This window comes from Rutidosis leptorrhynchoides, chromosome 6 (assembly GCF_046630445.1).
Source record: "Rutidosis leptorrhynchoides isolate AG116_Rl617_1_P2 chromosome 6, CSIRO_AGI_Rlap_v1, whole genome shotgun sequence".
In the NCBI taxonomy this organism is placed as follows: Eukaryota; Viridiplantae; Streptophyta; class Magnoliopsida; order Asterales; family Asteraceae; genus Rutidosis; species Rutidosis leptorrhynchoides.
This window is the reverse complement of record NC_092338.1, coordinates 84,010,327-84,037,624: the sequence shown is the minus strand read 5'-3', so window position 1 is coordinate 84,037,624 and position 27,298 is coordinate 84,010,327. Positions and strand designations below refer to the sequence as shown.

General features: G+C 30.8%; 1 protein-coding gene and 1 long non-coding RNA gene across 3 annotated transcripts; both read left to right on the top strand.

Moving 5' to 3' along the window:
- The first annotated feature begins 826 nt into the window (after positions 1 to 826).
- LOC139851679 (uncharacterized protein At5g01610-like) lies at positions 827 to 3,897 on the top strand. Its single transcript, XM_071840778.1, has 3 exons — positions 827 to 1,041; positions 2,576 to 2,630; positions 3,349 to 3,897. The coding sequence occupies exons 1-3, from the start codon at positions 955 to 957 to the stop codon at positions 3,717 to 3,719; spliced, it is 513 nt and encodes a 170-aa protein (XP_071696879.1). The 5' UTR covers positions 827 to 954; the 3' UTR covers positions 3,720 to 3,897.
- Positions 3,898 to 14,896: 10,999 nt separating this feature from the next.
- On the top strand, positions 14,897 to 17,704 carry LOC139855512 (uncharacterized). 2 transcript variants are annotated; one of them, XR_011761473.1, is made up of 5 exons: positions 14,897 to 15,115; positions 15,597 to 15,880; positions 16,630 to 16,697; positions 16,829 to 16,911; positions 17,295 to 17,704. It is a non-coding gene; the product is annotated as an uncharacterized lncRNA (long non-coding RNA). The 2 variants fall into 2 exon arrangements; XR_011761472.1 differs by having other exon boundaries at positions 16,829 to 17,704.
- The last annotated feature ends 9,594 nt before the right edge of the window (positions 17,705 to 27,298 follow it).

Below are 27,298 nucleotides of genomic sequence, written 5' to 3'. Positions count from 1 at the left end.
GCTGCCGTCTTAAAATCTAGTACGTAGTAACATTTATTACACAAATTGCTTTTCTTCAAGTTTTCTTAAACACTTTAGACATAATTTCACTACTAAAAAATAAACACTATCTTTCAAAATCTTGTTTGTTAATTACTCCGTAATTACCTTCTAACACAAGACTAACCAATAACTTTACTTCATCTAAACATAATTTAACTAAATAATGACTTCTAACTAACCAATCAAAGCTTCATTAACAAGACTCACTTGCGTAAACTTTAAGCTTCATTAACAAGACTCACTTGCGTAAACTTTTAACATCCTCAATCATCATTCACTAACTCTCATTACCCAAAAAAAAAAAAAAAAAAAAAAAAAAAAAAATCTTCAAATAAATAATAAACAAAATAAAATTAGGGTTCTTTCAATTTGGGTGAAAATGAAGATGATAAGGATGATGCTTTGGTAGAGAGAAACTTTTTTCTTGTTAAAAAGCACTCCAATTAAAACGCAATTACAAGAATGACTTCAATTCTTTCAAATCCTAGTTCTCTCTCTTGCTTCCAAAACCAACTACCTCTTTCTATCTCGCTATGCTTTCTATTTACAAAAGAAGACTTAAAAGAAAAATCTGAAAACCCCTAACTTGGGTTATATTTACGAACTTTACACAAACCCTTTCCATTTTCAAAGTTCACAAAAACTACCCTCACATGTTCACAAAAAATATATGAAAAAATGTGTTTTGAACTGGAAATGAAAAAGAAATAATGTCCAAAACTTGAAGGGCCCAAAATGAGATTCCACAAAAACGTTTTGTAGAAAACCAACTCATTCAATTCAACATATCCATCCTTCTCTCTCTCTCTTGAAATCAGGGATATTGAGAGAGGGGTTGCACCGATTGAACCAAATCTATAAAATCATAATCCAAATTCGTTTTGTTTATTACAAATTAAAGTAAAAGAAATTATGGATCAGCTAATGGGCAAATTTGGAAGTTATTGGTTGGGTAACAAAGCCAGCAAAGAACTTAATTCTGTTGGTGATGATATCAACGTAAGTCTTTAATCTTAATTTCTTAACTTTTCTTTCAGTTTTATGGTATGATTTATGCTAATTGTCAAATGTTGTTCAAGTTAGTATCCCTCAGTTGTTCAACTTCATGACTGTAAATTTAAATACAAAAGTTTAGATATCTATTGTTATTATTTAATTGTGTATTGTTTTGATGATATGTTGTAATTGGTCATGGTATATAGTTGGATCTTTTATGATTTAGTTCAATTCAAATTTTGCGAATTTATTTATTTTGGATTTATGCAAGGTTGAATTAGCTATTTAGCACCACTCATTTTTACTTGCATATCTAAGTTGGTTTTTTAATGCTAAACTAACCAAAGAGAAAAGTTAACTAAGCCTGAGCCTTGAACAAACCGTATCGCAACCGATCTTGGGAAAAATTCAAAAAACAAGAACCAACACAATATGCCCACGTCTAACTGAAAGACGAAACAACAACATAAAAACAAAACAAAGCCGAACACAAATTACTTGACCACCTCTTTACCCTTCGGAGTCTTTATGATTGGCTTTAGAACCACCCCGTCCACCTTCGAACGTTTAAATAACAACCCCGAGGAGGGAGCATATCTAGGTAGGTGGACTTTTACTTAAACCATTTAACACCCGAATTCCGTTGGTATCTAAAGCCTAACAAGACGGAATTATATTCTTTGTCAGTCAAAATTACTAAAAATAACGATCAATTTTGAAGCATATACTTCCTTTGAGTTATGAAAATTATCACAAAGTTTGTATCTTTGAGGACGAGCAAGTTTATAGCAATCGAGACCGATGAAGTAATCACTAAATTCACCGCAATTTTGAATTTTAAGAAACGAATAGGCTCGAATGTTAGAAATTAAATGACGTTCTTGGATAATATGCTTACATACGTGGATTTATTGATATCGTTCATATATATGCGTGCTGGACGGGGAAACTAAGATGGACAGTGTATGTAATTGAAATTATATATCAGCAATTACCTGATTTTTATGTTATAAAGTATCGGGTAGATGGCTACTCTATGTAGGTTTTTGTTGACTGCTCATGTGCTCTTTAGATAGCAAGAATTGTGTTCATCTCTGTACCTGGATGACGAGTTGCATAATTTTGTCTGTAAATACTATGGAGTATGGAGTACATAAATAGGATTGTTTTGGACCAGTAAACTTCAATATATGAACAATTTGTGTAACTAATGTATTAAGGTTCTGTTCGTTTAATCATTCGATATACCTATTGTTTGCATACAATTAGCTCGTTGTTAAATGTTAACGTGGTTTTGTAAAAAATAAAAACCAATAATCATCAACATGTGAATAAGAAATTATTTACTACTCTGAAACACGTTCTGTTCGCAAAGTAAAATTTATCAAACAAGGGTTTTTTCAGGACTATTTGCTAACTACAAGGTATCCACTTTTTTGTGTGTTGTTGTTTTTTAGTTTACAGTTTGCGACACTGTATCAGTAGTTAGCAATTTGTTAATGCATTTTTTATTCCTGGTTCTGTTTCTGTATTTTAGAGTTTGCAAAGCAGTATTTCGGGTGGAGCAACGTGGCTTGTCAACAAAATGAAAGGTTTGTTTTGCATCTCTGTGTTTTGACAAGAAACTTGGTTCGAGTCTTGTATTATTTCTCGTATGCTACTTTATTATGTAACATTTTCCCACCAAATCCATCAACTCTGAAAGCTCGTTTCAAATTACCATCTCAACGAACTTTGATAATTATGGTTACAATGTAACACTTGAAACAATCACCAACATCCTACATCCTACGTGTAACACTTGAAACATGAGAAAAGTTGTCTTTTATAAGAAATGCAAGTATGGAGAACTCGCTGCTTAGTGAGTACTTGGTCGGCACTTTTTGGGGAGTGCTCGGCAGCTCGGGGATTACTCGGATGTTGACCAAGTTTGACTTTGATCGATTTTGACCGGGTTTTGACCAATTTTTTTTGTGATCCCGAGATTTGGCCGAGTTTGACCGAGTAATACCGAATTTTGACCGAGTAATTCTGAGTTTTGGCCGAGTTTGACTAAGTTTGACCGAGTAATTGAACCGAGTACTTGGACCGATCTTAAAACTGAAAACTTGGCGACTACTTGGCGACTACTTGTCTACCTTTACCGAGTTCTACAACCGACCGCGTACATGAGTAAAAAAAAATAAAAAATTACTCCGCAAACCTTATCCGTTTATGGTATAAGAACATAATACTTGAAAAGTGACCAAAAAGGCCATTATTATACAAAAACGAGATACCTCATTAGTAATTTTATTATACCTTATGCAGGGAAAATGCAAAAGCCACTCATTGAACTACTAAAAGAGAACGACTTACCGGTCGGTATCTTTCCCCGTGACGCCACAAATTACGAGTTCGATGAGCAAACCAAAAAGCTAACCGTATTCATACCTTCTATATGTGAAGTGGGATACAGAGACTCGTCCGTTTTGAGGTTTTCTACATCTGTGACGGGTTACCTTGAAAAAGGAAAGTTAACCGATATAGAAGGACTCAAGACAAAAGTTATGATTTGGGTCAAAGTAACTTGCATCACTTCTGAAGGATCTAAGCTGCATTTTACCGCCGGGTTGAAGAAAACTAGAAGTAGACAAGCTTACGAGGCTTGTAGGGACGGGATCACTGTAGATAAGTTCTGATGACGTGTTGGAATTCTGTTTATGAGTAGACAAGCTTACGCGGCTTGTAGGGACGGGATCACTGTAGATAAGTTCTGATGACGTGTTGGAATTCTGTTTATGTGTCTGGTATTCGGTTATGTTTTTTAAGTTATGTGAAAACTGTGAACTGTAATGGAAGTGTTACCAGTTATGCTTTTGTCATGCTTTTCTGTATGGGTGATGATATGTACACAACCTAATTTTGTTATATACACAACTAACATGCTTTAAAGTATTGTGCAGTATAACACTGTAAAGCATTTTAGTTGTGTACATAATAAAATTGGGTTGTGTACATATCACTCCCCTTTATGTATATGTTTTGAATGAAGATATGATTGTTGATCATTAACTGGAATGTTTAAAAATGTGAACTGAAGTGAAGAGATTTTTTCAATTTGATTTGAAAGATTAGACTAAAATCAGTCAGTCAGTTCCTTTAATTTCCTCTCTAAAAAACTTAATACACCATATTGTTTAATTTCTTTTCACTTCTAGCCTTCTATTCATTTCTCTTTCAAATTTGAACTCTGAAAACAGAGAATGTGCAAGTTACCGAAATGGGGATTGTTTATCTTTTTGCTGTTATCTTCTGTTATCTAAGTAGTGAACATGTGATTGTGAGTTCTATTTACTTGATATTTCTGTTGATCAACAATTTTTATTGACTTGATGTGTGAAGAAATGAAAATATGAATGACATGTTGAATGATGGAACATTTTTATAAATTATTATTGTGCACATTATTAAAACATATAAAATGTACTACTAAGTTACGATGGCGTATGAAGGTCGAAAATGTTTTAGGTTAGATCACTGTCAACGTTTTTTACTGTCTTCGTAAGGAAGTGAATGGCGCTACCACGTATCTGTGGCGTCTTTCAAGCAATTTTTTTGGTATGAACAAAAGAAAGACTTACGCTGTATTCTAGAGTTTTTTTTGGATGAAAAAAAGTGGAGTGAAATTGAAAACAGAACAAAAGAAAGAAAAAGAGAGTAATATAGAATATTATATATGTATTCTCGAGTTAAAAAAAAAACTGAAAGAATGGAAATGATAACAATTAAATATTATACATTATATATTATAATAATAACTATAATATATATATATATATATATATATATATATATATATATATATATATATATATATATATAGTTAAAAGACCCGTGAATTTACGGGTTTGTTTATAAAAACTTTAAAAATGATTATTAAAAAACAATTACAGTATAACAAACATAAATTAAAATTCAGTTTTAAGATTTTATTTTATAAGTAACATGATAACAAAGAAAATTGCCACGTGAAAACTATATAATCCATAAAGGAAAAAAGCAGAACACTACAATTATACAAAAGATGTTTAAACTGAAAGGCGACTAATACTTAAGCTTATCAAAGGACCTATACTTGGTCATTACACGTTTGAATTTCAACATCTACAAATCATAATAAAAAAACATTTGAGCAGAAAGTGATATGCATCAATATAATCAACATAAGTGGAAAACCTTACGATGAGTGATTTCTAGGCCATATTGTTCAAACATTGGAATATTCTATCAAAACCTCCGTTCAAGTTTTTCCTTACCATCACACATTGATAATACCCTGCAGTATCCCGCAAAACAACCCCAAAAGATTAACCGCACAATGTCAGTAACTACAACTATTATATATAAAAACGTAATTAAAGCTTCTATGAATAAATAAATTAAGAAGCCTAGATTATACTCTGTTACTCCGTATTGAAATTGTTATCATTTTTTAAACCATGCATTTGATGTCAGTTCAAGATACATATTTCAATTTGTATGCATGTTTCAACACAACCACATTAATTATGACATGTTAAACAAAGTCGGCCAACCCACCCATATTACCACCTTTAAGAAGAGTAATATAAAAACAATATTTAACTAATAAACATGGATGTAAGGTCTCAAAAAAATTATTAACATACAAAATTCCAAAACTAACAAATTTTAACACATAACCTAAGTTCTTGGAGTAACTTATGGCCTAATATAAATAAATGAACACTATTTTATAATAAAAAGTAGCATAAGCAACAAAGTAGTAGACATTTTCAAACTACCAAGTATAACGGTATATTTAAAGACGCATGATAAAGTATGTGCTGCAAACATCATTCCTCAGTAGAAAACATAAATAACAATATGATTATTGATTTCAAGTTTTTTTATTATTGAAATGGGTTCAACTATTACTCAAATAGGTCTTTTCAAACAGAGGCATGAGCCCAACTATTATACTCAAAACTTAGAGGCAAAGATTATATAACTAATTTGCAATTGTTAGACCAAAGATCACAAGCATACTTTAAAGGTTCAATAATGAAATAACCTTCATCAGTTGAGCCTGATAATCTTATCTTTGTTGGATCACAAGCCCCAATAACTTTGAACTAATTTAAAAACAGAAACGGACTACTGTGTACGTTTATACGTGCAAATTATATTAAAGAACAACTATACCAAAAGAAATACAGTTTTCTTTTCACTCATATTCATTGACAGAGAAACTATTCATTGACAGAGAAACGGGCTACATTATATAGCCAAAAAGAAACCATAAAAGTAGCACTCCCATACTACTAATTCCACTACCTAAAGAAATCATACCACACTCCCACCGTCCCACCAATGTTATTTATTCGGTCAACAACTACCAATTCTTAATTAGCTAGTAACATTTAATTATAAGTACTCAAATCTAAATATGAAACTAAGAAAGTTACAGTTAACATGTACAAAGTTTTTATAAAGATAAAATCAATAATCTCAATCAAAAAGTAGGTATTTAAAAAATCTTACCAAGTTTCTCTTTTGTCTTAGTCATTTCATCAAACACCTTAAACGCACTGGATTATCAACATTTAATCCCACTTTTTTCATACTTGCATATATTTCAAATAAAATAATATGCAATCTAATCTTAGAATTAGTCAAAACATAAAAAAGATTAAATGCTAAACAAATCTCAGTTATACACTATCAAATATCAGCAACATTACTCATACATATACACACTAATAGCAAATCAACATTATATATTGAAATCCAAACAAAAAAGTCAGAATTAAAGAAAAACATATATGTAAAGCAGAAATAGAAAGAAGGCGAAATTACAGTAGAAATAATCGAGTACATTACTCATACACATACATCAACATCTGCTATTGACTGTAGATGGAGTAGTTGGAGAAAAAGGGCCGCGGTTATATAATCTTTTTTCTACAAAATAAGCAAAAACATAACTTGAAAACAAACGAATCGAGGCTTCTATCTAGATAATAAAACCCTAATCTCTTAACCTCCTATTTCTCTTAAACAACCGCCAATCTTGTCTTCATCATCACTTCTTCCTTTTTTTACTTTGCTTTGTATAATAAGGCTGAAGTAGAAGAACCCTAGAATCAAATGTTACAAATAAAATACAGAAAATAGATATAAAAAAAAGATGAGTAAATGAGAAGCTTGTTTACGAAGAAAAGGCGTGATAAGGATCGGAGAAGCGACTTTTTTTAGTCTCAAAAAGCCTATTTTTGTTATAATTCAGTAGGCTTATAACTACCTTTAATAGTTATAAGAACAAAGAGAGAAAAAGAGAGAAGAAGGAGAGAAGAAATATTGATATTGATATTTCAAGAGAAATGGTGCACCTTAAATGGTTACCATACATGTCTATTTATAGTATAAAATATTACTATGCAAGAAATATAATAATAATAAAATTAACATCCAATCTAGATATTTTATAACACAATCTAGATATTTTATAACACTCCCCCTTGGATGACAATTTTATTAGAGAATAACTAGTACTGCCTCGTTAAAAACCTTGCTAAAGAAAACTCATTGGGATAAAACTTTAGCTAAGGGAAAAAGAGTGCAGCATAAAGTTGACTCCCCCTCAAGTAGGCAACGCCTGAGTTGTTACATCTTCTGAACATGCCTCGTGCCAATATTATGAACGTGTGTTCTGAAAATAGCAGTTAGCAGTGCTTTGGTATAAAGATCAGCAGAGTTGTTGATTGAACGTATCTCATTTTAATCTGGTTGTCTTTTACGATATCTTGAGTATATGAGAAAAATCTGAGGTTTTCATCTGAAACTGTATCATCTAAATCTTTTATGTACAAGTTTGGCCCTCGTGATTTGTCTACAGTCTCCTTCATGGTTTGTTCAAACCGTTGTTTCAGTTCCTATTCCCTTTCAGTGTTTTTCTGAGCCTTACCAATATACCATTCTTTTCCATCAAACTTATGACCGTTAAGACCGTTTATAGCTTTAGCGCCTCGTCAGCATTTATGTTTTGTTCTGTCATTTTTGATACTCTTCTTTCATTTGTATTATGTAAGCTGTATTATCTTCATAGATAGTTGTTACGCTTTTATAGCGTTCTAGTCCACAAGAATCAATAATGATTTGTATCATTGATCTTAACTAAAATCATTCCCGAGTAGCTTCATGTAATGCAATCACTTCGGCATGATTTGATGATGTTGCAACAAGTGTTTGTTTTGAGAACGTCATGATATTGCGGTGCCTCCATTTAGGAATACATATCCAGTTTGAGATTTAGCTTTATGTAGATCGGATAAATAATCTGCATCTGTATAACCAAACAAATCTTGTTTCGAGTTGTTAGAATAAAATAATTATAAATCAGTAGTTCCCCGAAGGTATCAAACTATTTGTTTGATCCCATTCCAATGTCTTTTGGTAGGGGCTGAGCTGAACCTTGTCAACAAATTAACTGCAAAAGAAATGTCAGATCTTGTATAATCTATAAGATACATAAGAACCTCAATTGCACTAAAATATAGAACTTCCGATCTGTTAAAATTTTCATGATCTTCGCAGGGATGAAATAGATCAGTGTCAATATTGAGTGATCTAACAACAATGAGTTTGTCTTTAAAAAAATGTTTTAAAATCTTTTCGGTATAAGTTGTTTGATGTACAAGTAAACCATTAGGCATATGCTCAATTTGCAATCCAAGGTAATACTTGGTTTTTTCAAGATCTTTCATTTCAAAATAATTCTTTAGAAGTTGAATGATTTCATAGATCTCTTTATTTGTTCATATGATGTTAAGAACATTGACATAAACAACTACGATCTCATATCCGAACATTGTTTTTATAAAACATACGTGCAAAATAAGTTTATATTTATACCCTTTTTTTTTATCAAGTAGTCATTTAATCGGTTATACCACATACGTCCCGTTTGTATAAACCCTCTTAGAAATCTTTGTGATTTAATGAAATATATTTCCTTGAATTTTACATTAGATGCTTATGATACCTTAACCCTTTAGGTATATTCATATATATCACTATTAAGTGATCCATACAGATAAGTAGTAACAACATTCATGAGATGCATTTAAATAACTACCAGGTTGATTAAGTATCTAATAAGTAATTGTATCCATTACAGGAGGATAATTTTTCCTCCTAATTCATTTATGGTCTTTGTGGGAAATATTGAGTTACAAGTCTAGTTTTGCCTTGTAACTTCATTTGCACATTTCTTTTCGGATAAAAATTCATTTGTATCCCATACGTTTCACATCTTTAAAAGTGATAACGATTGATCCGAAAACTTTTCTTTTATCGAGCGATTCTAATTCAGCTCTTATTGCTCCTTTCCATTGAGCTCAATCATGTCCATTTTGTATATTCAATGACAGATTTTAGTTCCAGATCATCATCTTTATTCATGATGTCATTGTAACATTATATGGAAATATCTCATAGAGATTTTAGTTTCATTTCGGTTCCATAATATTGCATAATTTATCGCAATTTTAGTATTTACATTTATCAATATCCTCTGCAGAAGGAATATTGATTTGTGGTTCTTCTTGAACACTTTCTCTTACCTCATTATCAGCTGATTTTCTTTTTCGAGAATTTTTATCTTCGGAACCAATTGATCTTCCACGTTTGATGCGTGGCAAAGACTCAACAGTGACATTATTGCCAGCTTTTGGAATTTCAGTTCGAGCTGGAGCATTTATCGCTGGTATATATGATTTAGTCACTTTTTTATATCTGTAAATGCATAAAGTAATTAATTTGCAAGTTCTTGCATATGCATTATTTTTGAACTTTCGTTTCACATTCTTTTGTGCGAGTTCAATATACCTTAATTGATGTTCACATCATGAAGCATCATTTTATTTTTTATTTTTATTTCTCCCCCTAATCTAGGGAACAATGTTTTATTAAAATGACAATCAGCAAAACGTGCTGTAAAAACATCACCCATCATGAGTTCAATATATCTTATGATTGAAGATGTTTTATATCCAAAATATATTATCATCTTTCTTTGAAGAACCATTTTATTGTGTTGTGGTGATACAATTGGAACATACACTGCACAACCAATGTTTTAAGGTAGAAAATATTTGGCTCTTGGCCAAAATCAAGTATTAAGTGAAAATATTTACGACTTCCACATGGTATAATGCGAATTAATGTCGCAGCATGTAAATTTACATGTCCACATATAAATATTGAGATATTTGTACTCATTATCAATTGTCTAGTTATTAGCTGTAAGCGTTTATCTATTGATTCAGCTAAACCAATTTTGTGTATGCACATGAGCAACTGGATGTTCAACAACAATCCCTGTAGATATATAATGATCATTAAATGCTTGAGATGTTAACTCACCAGCATTATCAAGTCTCATCCTTTTAATGGTGTAATCAGAATAATGTGTTCTCAATTTAATAATTTGTGCAAGAAACTTTGCAAATGCCATATTACGGCTTGATAACATACAAATATGAGACCATCCGTTAGATGCGTCTATTAGAACCATGAAATATCAAAATGGTTCACATGATGGATGAATTGGTTCATATATCTTACCTTGAATTCTTTCAAGAAACATTTGTGATTCTTTTTCACAATATACTTTTCATTAATCACCATATGTGCTTTCCATTAATCACCATATGTGTTTTTTTTTTTTTTTTTTATAAATCACCATATGTGTTTTTATTTTATCATATATCCTTTTCACCATATACGCTTTTAATCATATGCGCTGTGTTTTTCACCATATGCGCTTTTAATCATATGCGATTTTCATCATATGCGTTGTGCTTTTCATCATATTCGCTTTTTATCATATGCGCTTATCATATGCGATGCGCTTTTTATCATATGCGCTTTTTTATGTGAATAGTAAATTAATTAATTTCGTTTTACTATTCATATGAATTAATTTAGATTTACTATTTTGTTAATTGAGTAATATATATATACATCATATACTTGTGACTCCGAAAGCTCAAATGAATTTGACCATATAGTTATACGTTGTACCTTGCACATTAATTTTCAGTAGAAGCTTTAGATGCATATTATTTTCAGTAGAAGCTTTAGATGCACTTTTTTTTTTAATCACCAAATACCACAAACACTTTGTTTGCGTTTGTTCATAGTCATCAATGAAAACCATTTTCTTTAATTTTATTTTATACAATAAAATTAACGCATCATTATTCTTTTCAAAAAACAATAATCTATTGTTATTGTTCACTTGTGCCATGTTTAACAACAAAAGTCAACAACCTCTGTCTTGTTTGTTGTGGCAACCAAAAACAACCTTTGCTTTTGTTACCGAGAATCCAAGACCAAAAAACAATTAATTTTTAATTAATCTTTTATCAAAACCATAAATGATTTTATTGATCTACGTTGATATGGCCATAAAGAATTGACGGCTGACCTACTTTTGTAAGTGTATTTCGGCTATCATCCCGAAAACGCACAACGACCTTTTCTTTTTTTTTTTTTTTTTTTTATGAACTATTTGTTTCATATCTAGCTTAGGCAATTATTGTGAACATTTGGTCCCTATAAGAGCATTTATTTTTTAGACTTTTAGTTGATTTGTACTTGTCACAATTAGGGATAGCACCCGCGGGTCGTGGATGCGGATCCATTGGATCCATCACCCGTACCCGCGGATTTTTTTTTAAGAGACATCCAATTGAACCCTTGTTCGTTGAAACAATTTGACTATATTTTTACTCCCCATTATTAAACGGGCCATTTTGATGCACACTCTTAAAAAAATAATTTGTTTTTTAAGTTTTATTATTCAACCTCCTTTTTTCAACGGTCACGTTTTTAACAAAACATTTGACAAGTTTGGAAAAAAGTTTTTTATTGATTATCATCAAAAGTTTTCTATTGTCACTCTACTGGATGGAATTATGGCATACAACCAAAATTGCAACCCAACACTACATAAGAACAAAAAGGTTGTTTTTAATTAACATATGTATATGTGTTAAACTCGGAATAATAATAACTTATTTTAGAAAATTAACATAAGACATGTTGAAACATTTTTGTCACATTTAGCTCATCAAGTCTAATACTTATCATTGATAGATTTTATCACGTCTAGGAGATGTTTACTTTTTTCTTGTATTAAGTCCTACTTTCATTTACCTTTGTTTGGAAAAAAGTTTTTTTTTTTACTTTGCTTTCTCCCTTTCTGTAAAACTCATTTAAACACTTTCTTTGTTTTTTTTTAAAAAAAAACTTCTTTTTTTTTTACGTTACCCGTAAATTATAAATATATAAAAAAAACTTTTTGTTTAAATTTTTTTTCTAGTTTTTAAAAGGCCACTTGACCAATTTTTTAATTCTTTCACAACACCTGATATCGTGATCGTGACCTTTCACCAAAGCAAGAGATATTCTTGATAAACTAAACACGGACTCGTGTTTGAAATTGTCGACCACAAAAAAATTCATTTGATAAAAGTATATATATATTTTTTTAGTTATAGAAGGAGACCACTTCATTTTCAATACTTCATTTTTGACAAAAAACTATTCCATTTTACCATCCCTTTTTTTTCTTACTTTAACTTTTAAGATATACTTTTAATAAAAATACAAACTACTTTTTCTTATTTTAACTTTTAAGATTTACTTTTAATAAAAATACAAACTACTTTTTGTATTTTAACTTTTAAGATTTACTTTTAATAAAAGTACAAACTACTTTTTCTTATTTTAACTTTTAAGATTTACTTTTAATAAAAATACAAACTATTTTTTTATTTTAACTTTTAAAATTATAAATTTAAGAATAAACATTAGTATGCATGAAATAAATAATGATTAATTGCATAAGTAATCATAGATGTTAGATAACATATAAAGACCCCGTCGTATTCGTATTGATCGGAATTAATCTCGACCCATGGTACCGTGTTGTCAAATGACGTGTTGCGTACATAAAGTACCGTGTTGTCAAATGACGTGTTGCGTACAATCATGAGGTCTTATTAACATAAATATAAATGTTAGTGAAGTTAATAAGAGTTAGATTACAGAAAATATAATTCAGGTGGTATAACCGACCATATATAACTTAAATAACATAAATATAAATGTTAGTGAAGTTAGTAAAAGTTAGATTACAGAAATATAATTCAGGTGGTATAACCGACCATATATAACTTAAATAACATAAATATAAATGTTAGTGAAGTTAGTAAAAGTTAGATTACAGAAATATAATTCAGGTGGTATAACCGACCACATATAACTTAAATAACATAAATATAAATGTTAGTAGTCCAAAATTTGATATATTCGAGTCTGAAAATTATTAATAATTTCATACCTTGATTAGTGATTCATGATCGTTTGAGATATCTTTTAATTACACTAAGCTTTTCGTGCTGATAACGTGTTATAATTCAGTAGGCTTATAACTACCTTTAATGGTTATAAGAACAAAGAGAGAAAAAGAGAGAAGAAGGAGAGAAGAAATATTGATATTGATATTTCAAGAGAAATGGTGCACCTTAAATGGTTACCATACATGTCTATTTATAGTATAAAATATTACTATGCAAGAAATATAATAATAATAAAATTAACATCCAATCTAGATATTTTATAACACAATCTAGATATTTTATAACAATTTTTTATTTATTTATTTGAAATAATATTTTTTATTTAAAGTATTATTTTTTGATAACATCATCTTCATAGCCTAGATTTTTTTCTTTTTTTTTTGATTTTTTTAATAGAAAAAAATAGTAAATTAATGATGTCATCGTTATAGGATTTTAAGGGAAATTATATATATATATATATATATATATATATATATATATATATATATATATATATATATATAGGGGCATGATCAATGGATAAGTAACTAATTGGGGGGAAGCGGGGGGAAGCAAATTATTTTTTTTTTTTTTTCGTTTTTAAGGATTTTTTTTTCAGGCATCAAGATCACATGAAAATATGAACATTTAAAAAAGACACTTAGTGATGAATGTTATTATTTAGGCGGGAAAACGATCGACAAAAATAACATTCAAGATAATATTGATCGTGAAGAATGTTAACGTTTTTTTTTCTTTCCATGTTTTGTGAAGTACTTTTTGTCAAAATTTGGCTCGATTTAGGGTTTAGGGTTTAGTGTTTAGGTTTAGTCCCTAAACCCTAAACCCTAAACTCTAAACCGTTTTTATTATTATTATTTTTTTTTATTTTTAAAAACTCAATCTAAATTCTAAATCTAAATCCTAAACCTTAAATTTCTAAACCCTAATATCTAAACCCTAATATCTAAACGCTAATATGTAAAACCTCAAAATACACTCGAAAAACACGATAATTGTTATATATTAATATTTCGAGCGTTTTTCTGCCAAAATAAAAACATTTATCACAAAGTATCTTTATTAAATGTTAATATTGTCATCAAATCTATAATGTTCGTGAACAAAGTTCTTTAAAAAAAAAAAATTGCTTCCCCCCGCTTCCTCCTGATTGGTTACTTTCCCCTTGATCCTACCACTATCTCTTTATTATATTATAATAAGAAACTTAAAAATACATCATTTTAAATTCAAACTATTAATCCTAGCCTTCTATTCTTAAATAACCCCTTAATCTAGACCATTGAAATCTCCATATTATGATTATGAACTCATAATCTACAAGATTAATACTAATCAGACTATAATGCCCTTTGGATTAAAAAAGGACGGGAGGAAATAAAAAAAAGGGGCCATTCATTCACGTTCAAACACATGAAAAAAAACCCTATACTTCTCCCTAAAAAAAACCCTAACTTACTCTCTCAAATCGTCGACCATAATCAAATTCAACTCTAAAGGTTTCGTCCCAAATTTTGATCCGTTAGAATGATCAACATGAATATTAATCAGTTTATGATATAGATCAAATTATCATCAATCCGCTAAGCTTTTGATTCAGTGTTATCGTGTAAGCTGTAAATAAATTATGTAAGGGTATCATTGTAAGTTATCATTAAACCCAGATATTTTTTTTCATGGGTTATTATATTGATCAATTATATATATTTGCATTGCAACAGCTTATTATATTATCATCGTAAGACTTCACTTACATGATTTTCTTTCATGCGAGTTCATGATTTTTCCATGTGTTTCAAAGAATTAGTTTATATATCTAAAGTGAAGTGATGCTTAAGGTGATTATGTCTGTACTTTCAAAAATTACAAAGTTTGTTTTGCACACAAGGTGTTTGTGGTTATGTCTCATTGAATTTGATATAAATTATATTGCAATAGAATATTGCATCAATTGAATATTTGTTCTTATTTGTGCTAGGATATAAGCAATTACATAAGTTTTTTTATACATGATATGTTTTTATGTCTTTTTTGCCACCCCTCATCAAAGCTTAAATCTATCGTCTCTAACCTACTTTGAGTACTTCTAACACGTATATACGTTTTATTTTTTTTTTCTTTCAGTAGAGGGTGATAGAGAAATTTACCAAGGTTCTTGGACAAATGGGTGCGGAAGTAACATGGATAAAGAACTTTGTCACGGTGAAGTGCCCGCCAAAGACTGAATGCGAAAGGGGACATTTATGTGCAGTTGATGTGACAAACCCATTCGATTTAAGTTGATTAATATCCAAACAACCCATCTAGATGCCCTTTTGTATGGATGTTAACTTTGTTCTGTATCATTTGTTAGCTGGAAAGTTAAAGAAACTGAAAGGATGATTGGCATTTGCACAGAACGCAAAAAGGTAATGCTACAATTTCCTTTTTGTTTTGTTATCACATGCCACATCTACTATTTTTCAAGTAATTTATGCACTTCAGTTTGCATCAACTTTTTGAGTTATGTATTTGTCTGTTGGTGGCATGCTAATGTAAGTTCACATTTGTTTAAACAACGATAGTGGATATCTCCATAATTCTATTTTATACTACATACCACTATTCTTTATAATTATATTCCTTGGGTCGGGTTTGGATTGTGTTTGTTTTACTTTTTGGCCCCTAAAATTGCATAACGCGGTCTTTCGATTTGTATTCACTATAACAACTTCAATTGCCTTTGAAAGATGTTCATGAAAAACATTCGAACTTGCAATTGAATATGATATGATGATGTCAGTTTTCTTAGTGTCTACTAACATTGATGCATATTGATAGCTTTAATTTGTTTAACTTAATTGTGTGTTAGGTTGCAGACAGGGTTTTGCTAATATAAGTTGTAGAGTTTCAGATACTTACATTCGTATTAGTCGTACCAAACAGAATTATAGGATACAAGACTTAGTGTTATTTGTAAAAATATCAAATTATTTAATGGTAACTTTTTACAACAAGTGATATTTGTACTTGGCATGCCATATGGCCTTGAATCTTTGATGATTCGATATATAAACGAATTCTCTTTTGAACGGCATTATTGGATCTTCTGAGCTGTTATGTTCTTTTCTGCCCTAAGAAAATTGTAACGTTTGATTATGTCTGTTAATTGCATTAGCTGTTTCCATCTCAAGATTGGACTATGAAGTCTGCAAAGTTTACGGGTTTTTCCTTCTACCATTGCAGGTAAAAGTTTTGGCTATGTTATTTAGGTATGATGTGAAAATTTAGGTATGATATAATTAAAGTGCACCCATAAACCGTTTGAAAATCTTAGCTTTATATTAGCTTCATCATCGTCTGTTGTGAATTTTTAGATCGAGACGCCTTTAAACCAAATATGTCATTTTGGTCAGATACTGTGCCAAGTGGCATTTACGAGTTGTGAAGGACTAATGAGGTATGCATTCTCTGTTTCTTTTTCAGGTAACCAAATCTATTTAACCATGTATATAACATTTCATTTGCATGCTTTCAGGTGTTTGTATTTAGTAAAACTTTAATGAATCTACCACCTCTAAGTTGTATATGTGTGGGTTATTCTCATTTAAAATTAATAACTAATAATAAATTACATTTAATTGATTACACCATTTAAAATGGGCAAAATGCTACAACCACTAAATGTTAAAAGACTAAGGTTTTTCCCTGGAGCGAATCCACCAAAGATTTGACTCAGGTTCTTTATTTCTTTTTAGTGTAGGCATCGATTTTTTACTTTAATCTAATAAGGCACTAATAGCACACTGTATATGTTAATGCTTTGAAATGTGACTGATGTAGGGTGAGATGCAAGATATTCCAATGGCCAATCCATGCATCTCAACAGTTATTGGGATATAGTCTTTCAACAGCAAGTTACAAGTTTTGAACTTTAATTTGTGTCTAAGGGTTTAATATTACTAAGATCGGTCATTTTCTTCTAATTATTTTTCTGCCATTTTTATTAGATACTCATCTTGACATATTTAAGCCCATAATTGGTTGTTTAGCTAACATTATTTGTTAAACTGTTCAAGAAACTATCAGGTACTACTTGATTTTTTACCGTGCAACAGCAACGCACAGGCTCAATGCATTTTATGAAAAGAATTTGTATTCCACGTATCAGTGCATCACGTATGTTGATTGCCCTTACTGACAAAAAAGGATACCATTATTTCAATGACATCGTTATCGATTCAAAAGTTAACTACAAACTAAACCTTTTTTCAGTATTATGGTTTTCAATTTTGTGTTATTTGTTTTTTTTTCCAGGTTATAACTTGCTTGCTTTATTACCAGTGATTCAACGTTACTACTGAAACTGTTTTGGTTTCTTAACAACCCAAAAAAAAAACTATATAAAATATAATTATTCTGACAATTCAATTTTTGATTCGTCCTTAAAAAAACCTCGTGAATTCGCGGGTCTTAAGCTAGTATGTATATATATATATATATATATATATATATATATATATATATATATATATATATATATATATATATATATATATATATTATATATATATATATATATATTTATATATATATTGTTGACCTGATGGATCAATGAACAAACATATACTGTTTCTACGTTCGAAGAGTATACGACAACAAAAAAGATTAAGAGAGCAATAAATCTATCTATCTATACATCTATATAAAGCGCATCCCTTTAATCCTACGTGTCAATTTCTAATTAATCTGAATTAAATAAATCCTACGTGTCATTTTATCCATCAATACTAAATAGAGAATCATATGTGTCGTTTAATTATTAAATTAATTAAATAATTGAATAGATTTTAAAAAGATTTGGTCAAAATTAAATTAAACATAATTAAATATTAAATCACTTTCCATAATCCATTACTAAATTATAGGGTTGCCAGGTTTCGTTTTTGCTCCATATCTCTCTTATCTCTAATAAGAAAATCATTATGCCATCATTAGTTTATACATGTCAAAATCTGAACCCTTGAATGGGTTTCCTTACTTTGATCTTAGCCATTTAAATTCATAATCACGTCATTTAGCATTCTAAGCGACGGTTAAGAAAATTAATTACCCTTTTACCCTAATTATCCTTTAGCTGTAAATATTTGAGATAACTACCCACGTCAGTTTCTTGGAATTTTACCCCCTGAAATACTTATCTACGCAACACGTTTCGTTCCTCCATTCAACTATTCATCTTCAATAAAAGTACCCAAATCAATCAATTGTATCAGAATCATCATATCATAATATGAAAAATCCTCTATCTGGTAGGATGATGACCGACGATCAATCAACCACCAGTTGCGATGAATCGTACTGTAAACCTTAGAAACAGTTCGCTCATGATTTCATGTCAAATCAATGGACTCAATACACCACTTCATCCGATATTATGTTAGTGTTTCATCACATTCTTTTATTTTGTTTCTCAAATTCAACGTTACTTGCCTTCCTCCATTTGATTCCAGGTTTTACAGGTACGTTGCTGATTGCTCAATTCGCTAATCTTTTGATTTTATTTTGCTTTATCTATTGTTGGATGGGGTTGGATGTTGATTTGATTTTGCTGCTTCATCTCGCATGTTTTTTTTTTCTTTTCAGATTGTAATTTTGCTTCAACGCCATGATGAGAAAAGTAAAAATTAATACGGAATATATAATGTATAATTAAATTTATATAATACCGTGTGATCTATTAGGGAATAAAAAATCGGATTAGCTAAGGAATCGATGATTTATTATTTAAACGACGCTCATTAAATTCGTGCGATCTAAACGAATTCTTGCCGGTCAGTTTAAGTTAATCTTCAATCACATAAAAATCTTGGTTTGAATGGTCTAATTGCTGATAATTAATGTATACACATTTGGTATTTTGTTATCTATTCGTCTTATTTCTGATTTATTAAGATGATGTTGATATTAAAGGGAATGGTCATTTTAATTAGTGGAGTGGTGATGTTCAGATTCATTGCCATGTTCATTTTAATTAAACGAATTAGGGGACTTGTGCGAGATATGCCGTTATAAAATTAACAACTTTCATTTGATATTTTGGTTTTTAGGTTGGGTTTGATTATTCTGCATCTTAATGATTGTGAATTCAAATGTTTTTACTTACGCAAGGAGGAAATGGAATTAAGAGAGTTGTGTACTTTTAGTGGAAACAATCAAGAGTACTCGTCTCTTTCTGTTTTCCTAATCTCTAATCTCTGTTATGAATGCTATTCAATTTTTTGCTTTTGTGGTCTAAAAATAGGTTAGGACGTATAAGGGTGAAAAAAAAAGAGTTTTGGCAACTCTTAAAGTATGGACAACTGTTTTTGAACAGCTTTCTAAGGGTACTTTTAGTGGAAACCATCAAGAGCACAAACCTCATTCTGTTTTTCTAATATCTTATTTATTTTATGTATACTATGTAATTAACAGGTTAGAATATTAAAGGGTGAAGAAAACAAGAGTTTTTGCAACTCTTGACGTCTTGGGAACTGTTTTGTAACAGCTTTCTAATGTGGTTTCCCATGATGAAGCAGAAGGCTTGATTCATGAAGAGGTTCTATACTTACGAGTTTATCTATTATATTTCGTTTTCAATTCTTTTAATCATAATATAAACAGTCTGATTAGCCAACACTTGGTCAACGCATATTGGGTGGTAACTACCAACTGTTGCTCCAGTTTGACCTTAAGTATAACCTTAAATATAACCCAATGTGACATGTTTAGCGTATTGTCACTAGAAATGCAGTCATGTAACAAAAAAATGACAATCAGCAGGTACAGTTGGTTGGTGTAATGGACTATGTATCCAACCATATACTTTTAAACGTGTTAGGTTGGGCCAACTTACAAACACCTTTTTTTTTTTTTTTTGTATGATTATGTTAAGTTTATTTAATTGTATTATAGATAGATAAGCACTTTGGTGCTTCTTCCATTTATAGCCTATTCTGTGTTAGAAATGTTTGGAAGTTTGGCCATTTGACCTATTAGTGGTAGACTATAACCAAAATTGACCTGCTTAGCTGACAATGGGTTGAAATCACCATCCTAGACCACATGTTGTATGTGTGTAACTTCAGCATCCATCTCTAAACACGTGCCATTTATTTATTAAATTCTTTTGCAGAATTTACCTCTAGAGCCTACTAATTTTTCGGATTTTGTTCTGGTAATTAATTCTAGCGTGTCTCTATTTATAAGTTATAAAGGCAATGTTAACATATTCAAGGTAATAATAGCTTGTATGGTATCGTTTTAGGTCTCTGAATGTTTCGAACTAGGTTGGCCGTGAACCAAGACCATGACTTCTTTTATGTTCCCAACGATGTTACTAAAAGCAAAAGTACTGTTCGGGTAAAACTAAAACCGAAAAGAAGATTGAAAAGAATGATGATGAAGTATAGGTAATTAGTACCCAACCCGCCCATCTCGCCACCTCTACTTAAATTTAAAACCACAAATATTTGATTGTTAGACCTTTCATGTTTGATTTTCAGATGCATCATTTCACATCATCTCTTTAATATAATAACAAAACTTTTATGGTGTCATCATGTATGAAAAAAATCTACATGGCAAAATTTCACACCATTAGATGCATTTTCATTGAGTAGGTACCAACTGTTCAGGTTGACCTTTCGCCAGCAACTGAGGACAGTGAGATTTCACCTAAGAATTACAACTCCAATCGTAGAGTGAAAGTCCACCTGAAGCCATTGACTTGGAACGTTCAGCCTCGTCTTCAAAGGCGTTCAAATGTCTAGCGTCTTGGAATATACAAAAGATGGAGGACATATGAGAAGTATCGATCGTGGATCAACATTTTTATGGTGTTTTAGGATTTCAATCGCTTATGGTTGTCTCTTTGTTGTTTAGCAATGGCTTTTCTTACATACATACATTACCTTATGACCTATTATCAAATAATTACAACTTTTGGATGAAATAATTAACAACCTAACAGCAAAACAATGGCAAATTATTCATATTTTACATACTTGAGGTATATTTATATTCACGTGTTTGTTTTGTATCACTTTAATAAACACATATGTTTCATTTATGTTTGTATGTTGATTCACATTAATGTATTAAGAAGAGTATTTGATTTTAAAAAATAATTAAGAAGAGTATTTTGTAAGCCTGGCAAACGGGTCGGGTTGGGTCGAGACCCAAATGGGTTTGGGTCGAAACGGGTCAGAATTTAAATGGGTCAAACGGGTTGGGTCGGGACCCGGGTTGGGTTGGGTCTGAGTGGGTCGAGACCCAAAGGGTCGGGTCGGGTCGAGAACCATTCTATTCAATAAAAGTTTAGTTTTACATTTTTTTTTATCATTTTTTTATTTTTATTATGTTATTATTTTTATTATATTTTGAAAAATTACATCGTGCGACTAAAATTCAAAATTTTACAGCTCGACCCGTTGGACCCATATTAAAGACCCGTTGGACCCGTCTCTATTTGTTAGACTTGGTGGATTTGAACCCGATCGACCCATTTCTTATTTTTTTTTGTCCAAGACCCAATATGTTTTAAAAAAACTCATTGGACCAATTTTTAGGGATGTGAATCTCAAAAACTAAAAACTTTACAACTCGACCCGTTTGACCCATATACAAGACCCATTAGACTCAAATTCAACACTTTGGGTTTGGTTTGCCAGGTATAGTATTTTGTTAAACAATCATCTATGTATAATCCCCGCCAAGTGGCGGGTTATAAACTAGTAAATATGGATAAGAAAACAAGCCGGAATTAATATTTGATCGAGTATCGTAACATGCGTCTAAGAATAAGAAGGTGATCATAATTCCCAAAAACCTTTTTATTACTCCGTATTATAGAAAATAATATAGAACTATAGACTAGATAATATTATGTAGATGGATTCAGAAATAAATTAAATAAGGAAGGTTTGATTTCGTTACGGTATTTATATGTACTTCTATTTTATGTTAATAATTAATAATACAAATACAAGTATTTAGTGTATTTACTTGACTTACGCTTAGAGTCTAAATTGAATATCAGACATAATTTAAAACTCATGAAAATTTGATTCCAACATTTTCATGACGTTTATTTTTTCTTTTTATATTATTTTTATAATTATTATTTAATTTTCAATATAACTTGACTTTACTAAAGTGTTTTAATGTGACACGTTCCATGACAAATTTTCAATGAACTCATATTTTCTCTAAATATTACGTAGTAGTATATAATATAATTTATGTATAATAAAAAGATGTTCATGGTGAGAAATAAAAAAAAATTGTAGACGTTTAGTTACCAACACTACCCAAAACCACTTTTAAAATTTGTCAACATCACTGGCTCTTAAACTCAAAAGAACTTTTAAAATTTATCAATGTTATGGGCTGTTAAACTCAAAAGAATAATTGTTTGAAAAATCAATTAATTTTGCACGATTATTTTACCCACATGTGTAACACACGGGCTCTAACATTTTATTTACTTTCGTTATTTACATACTTAAATGATATAATATGTTATGGTTTTTGCACGACTTTTTATAAATCCGTGCAACGCACGGGCTCTAAAACTGGGATAAAATATAAAGATACAACACCTAATTTCATTATACTTCTATTATACAGATACACGCAAGAAGGCTTTTCCTTTACAATCACCCCAAAAATGGGTTGATTGCAGTTAAATTGAAAATCATATAAACTATCATTTCAAACTCCCTCATCCGCTTTCCTTTCTTTTCTTAAAAAAACTTAAGAATGATAAAATAGTAACTTATCCTTTGGTCTCCTTCCCTTTCTTTCATATAAAAATCTCAATGCAGCCTTAAAGAGTGGATCAATTTTTTTTTTTTACTTCTGTTTTATGTCTATGATAAAGTATTATTATTATTGGTAAAGTGAGGTTTGAAAAAAAAAATTCCACATTCATTTGATAAAAATGTTTATGTTTATCTTTCTGCTGATCTCACATTGATTTGACAGTTATTTTGTCAAGTGAAATGATCTTAACGGTTAGACTTGTTAGAGCATCCGGTGTGGAGGGGTGATTCCCGGCGTCGGAATCCGATTTCGGCCTAACCGACGGTCACTCAACACCCGGCCGGCGTCGCTTCGGCGTTTCGAAGACCAAAGTCGTGCAGATGACGGTGTATCTAAACATTAAGTGGGTCCCAATTTTCAAATTTTCGACCGTTTGGGTGTTTTATATATTCATTTTTGGGTTTATTTGTATTTTAATCTGTATTAATTTTCAAGCAAAATCGATAACATAGACAAAAAGAAAAAAAGGTCGGTGTTATTCATTTTAATGGAAGCTGGATGAGTAGAATATAAATGAGTGAAGGAGATTACTTGTGGAGTTGTGGACTCACCAAATTACTCGGTATTACATACATCATCTTATTCCAAATTTTTAATTTAAACCTTGTAGTTGCTTACATGTTCATTATAGCCTCACCATTTTAATTTTATTACTCATATGAAATATTCATACAATTATATATAATAATGTGTTACTTTATTAATTATATTTGATAATGTGTTAAAAATATATAAGAAAATGTATAAATAATTAATTTGTGGACCCTTTCTTCTCTCTCCAAGACACTGAACTGACAATTTTCTCAATTCCCCTATTTTTCACCAATGTCAGTTTACAATGTCAGTCCAGTCAGCGTTCAGTCATAAGCAAGACACTGAACTAACACTGAACTGACGCGTCACAACACCCAGTGCTCTTATGCTGAAAAATTGGTTGTAGTTTTTCATTTTTTAACAAAGTTCTGTGATTAAATTTTAGGCCTTTGAGGTGAAACTGGCAGGGACATGTGTTTTAAAGTGTATTGCATAGAGGGGTAACCGCCCCCACACAATCTTGAGTAACTAATACTATAATTTATAGCTACTTGAGGGCAGTGGTGGAATTTGACTCCGACCTGAGATGGGGCGAAATTAATCGATGGGGGGTATACACTATAAAAAAAAAGCTTATTTTTTCGCAATTTTTTTTAAGTGTAAATTTTTTTTTCACGAAATCGAGCCGGGGTGGATACCTCCTTTTATCCTATATATGTTTTGCCTCTGACTTGAGTTACAAACATCTAGCCTTTTTAATCAACTAAATCAAAGTTCATACGAAAGAGATGATCAAAATAGTGAAGGGGCTTTCCCCTGTTAGAAACAGTTTAGATTCCGAAAATGATATTTTATGATTTTTAAAGGTGAATTTTACACTTTTAGATCTTAGGATAAGTAATACTTTCACATGTGATGAAAGGACCCGTTCATACCGATTATAAACGATTCACAATAGTTGATTTCATTGCGAGGTATTTGACCTCTATATGATACATTTTACAAACATTGCATTCATTTTTAAAAGACAAACTTTCTTTACATCGAAAGTTGACGGCATGCATACCATTTCATAATATATCCAACTATAATTGACTTAACAATAATCTTGATGAACTCAACGACTCGAATGCAACGTCTTTTGAAATATGTCATGAATGACTCCAAGTAATATCTCTAAATAAGCAAATGCACAGTGGAAGATTTCTTTCATACCTGAGAATAAACATGCTTTCAAGTGTCAACCAAAAGGTTGGTGAGTTCATAGGTTTATCATAAAACAATAAAATTCATCATTTTGATAGACCACAAGATTTAAATGCTGTATGGTACAAATGGGCCCGAATCCTATACCCACCTGTAATGTACATGCGACATCTTTTAAATACAGTACATCTTTCTCGTGTACGAAATCCTTTTTTCATGAATCTTAGTAACCGTACACATATCTCGTGTACAAAATATAATACACATAACCTGTGTATAAAAATCATTTTCTCGATACATAACATTCACATCATTTGGTGGCAATTATCATGTCCACATAATTCAATGGTGGTAATTATCATGTCCACATAATTCAATGGTGGCAATTATCATGTCCACATAATTCAATGGTGACAATTATCTTGTCCACATAATTCAACGGTGAAAATTATCATGTCCACATAATTCAATGGTAATCCGCAGAACTTCTGTCTGCATAATAATTCATTCGAGGAATGTTTTGCTTGTGTCTATCTCGTCAAAGATTTATAAAAGCATTTCATGCATTCGCAGTTCAAAAATATATTTCAAAAGCATTTAAAAAAGCAGTTGTAAAAACATCGCATGTATTCTCAGTCCCAAAAATGTAAAGAGTAAAAGGGAATCAAATGAACTCACAATACGATATTTTGTAGTAAAAATAATAATGATAATAATAATAATTTTGATATTATTAATAATAATAATAATAATAATAATAATAATAATAATAATAATAATAATAATAATAATAATAGGAATAATAAGTATACTACCTTAAGTAAATAGCTAAAAATATAGTGTCGCAGCCCGGGCTCGAACTCACGACCTCTCGCTCACCCATAACACCCTAGACCATCACGCTGTCACTTACTTTTCTGTTTTATGTCGCGATTAATTTGTATTTAGTCCGCTTTTAACTGTTTTTCTTCTTCATCTTCTTAATCAAAATAACAAGTCGACCAGAGGTGAATCCCATCATCATAATCATTTTATTATTCAACATCATCATCTAATCTATTGTTATAATAATCACTATTATCTTAACCCACATAAAATCATGATCATAATATCACCTATCATCATTAAATCATCATCAATATCTTCGTCATCCATCTTACCCATCATCATTATAACTCGCCTACTTGTTACCATCATGAGAATCATATTATCATAATCATATCTCACCTGCATCATCACCTTAATCGTCCCATCATCCTCACATCATCACCTTCATCGAACTTATGATCCTCTCATCTAATTATATTTGGGATTTCAGCCTAAATATAAAATGTACTCGGCCCAATTAACTATTGTAAACTTCTCGGCCCACATATATAAAGAAAAGAACGAACTATTAATGGACCCATCTAATGATTCGTAAAGATTTATTCAAATAAAATTTGGGATCTTTTGTGAGCTTTAGAATTAAATATGTCATCCCATTAAATCTCCTGGCTATACAACCGTCCCTCATGTGCACATCCCTTTTATAATGCGTTTGATAAAGATCCTTATTATATTCAATGGGCACTTTTACATGATTAAAAGTGGTGATCATGCAAGCTCCATAATTAACGAAATAATCTAGCATGTGGGGTAAAATATCGGTTCATGTTTGAATGGCTGTAGAAGCTTTTGTTTTGAAACGTAAACATAGCAGGTGGCGGTTTGTTTGGTGTCAAAATGAAAACAGAAACAGAGGTCGTGGCTGCAGCATTATTCGGGGAAAAAAATAAAATAACATGGTTTGATTTTTAACTTGGCTCCTCTTTTAGTTATTCCCTTTTTTTTTTCTTTTTTGACTAATAGGATGGTAAAGTAAAACAAAAGAAAGGAAGCACTACTTTAGTAACTTGATTGCTTCCACTTATTTGGATTGTTGGAACCGAAATGTCAAACAGGAGGGCCCGGGTTTTGTTTGATTATCAACGAGAAAGCAAAAAGCATAAATATTTGGAGTTGGTAGCCTAACCCAAATACAAGGAAGGTGGGCCAAAATTGTGTATCAAAGGTGGTGAAGTTTTATTTATATATCAATTCCATCTATCTCTATTTGGTTACCATTATCATTCATATCCCCGTTCCATTATCATCCTCTTTCATTTACACATCATTATTCTTGTTGCTGTTAACAGGAAACCGAAATAAAAGGATTGCAGTTCATTCGTTGGCTTGTGTTTGAAACAGAAAACAAGAAACAG

What these genes read in the sequence shown, in the direction of transcription:
- LOC139851679 (XM_071840778.1), top strand. Translation starts at nt 955, where the DNA reads ATGGATCAGCTAATGGGCAAATTTGGAAGTTATTGGTTGGGTAACAAA. An exon ending in CTGTTGGTGATGATATCAAC is followed by an intron (nt 1,042 to 2,575) that starts GTAAGTCTTTAA and finishes TCTGTATTTTAG; the next exon opens with AGTTTGCAAAGCAGTATTTC. An exon ending in GCTTGTCAACAAAATGAAAG is followed by an intron (nt 2,631 to 3,348) that starts GTTTGTTTTGCA and finishes TACCTTATGCAG; the next exon opens with GGAAAATGCAAAAGCCACTC.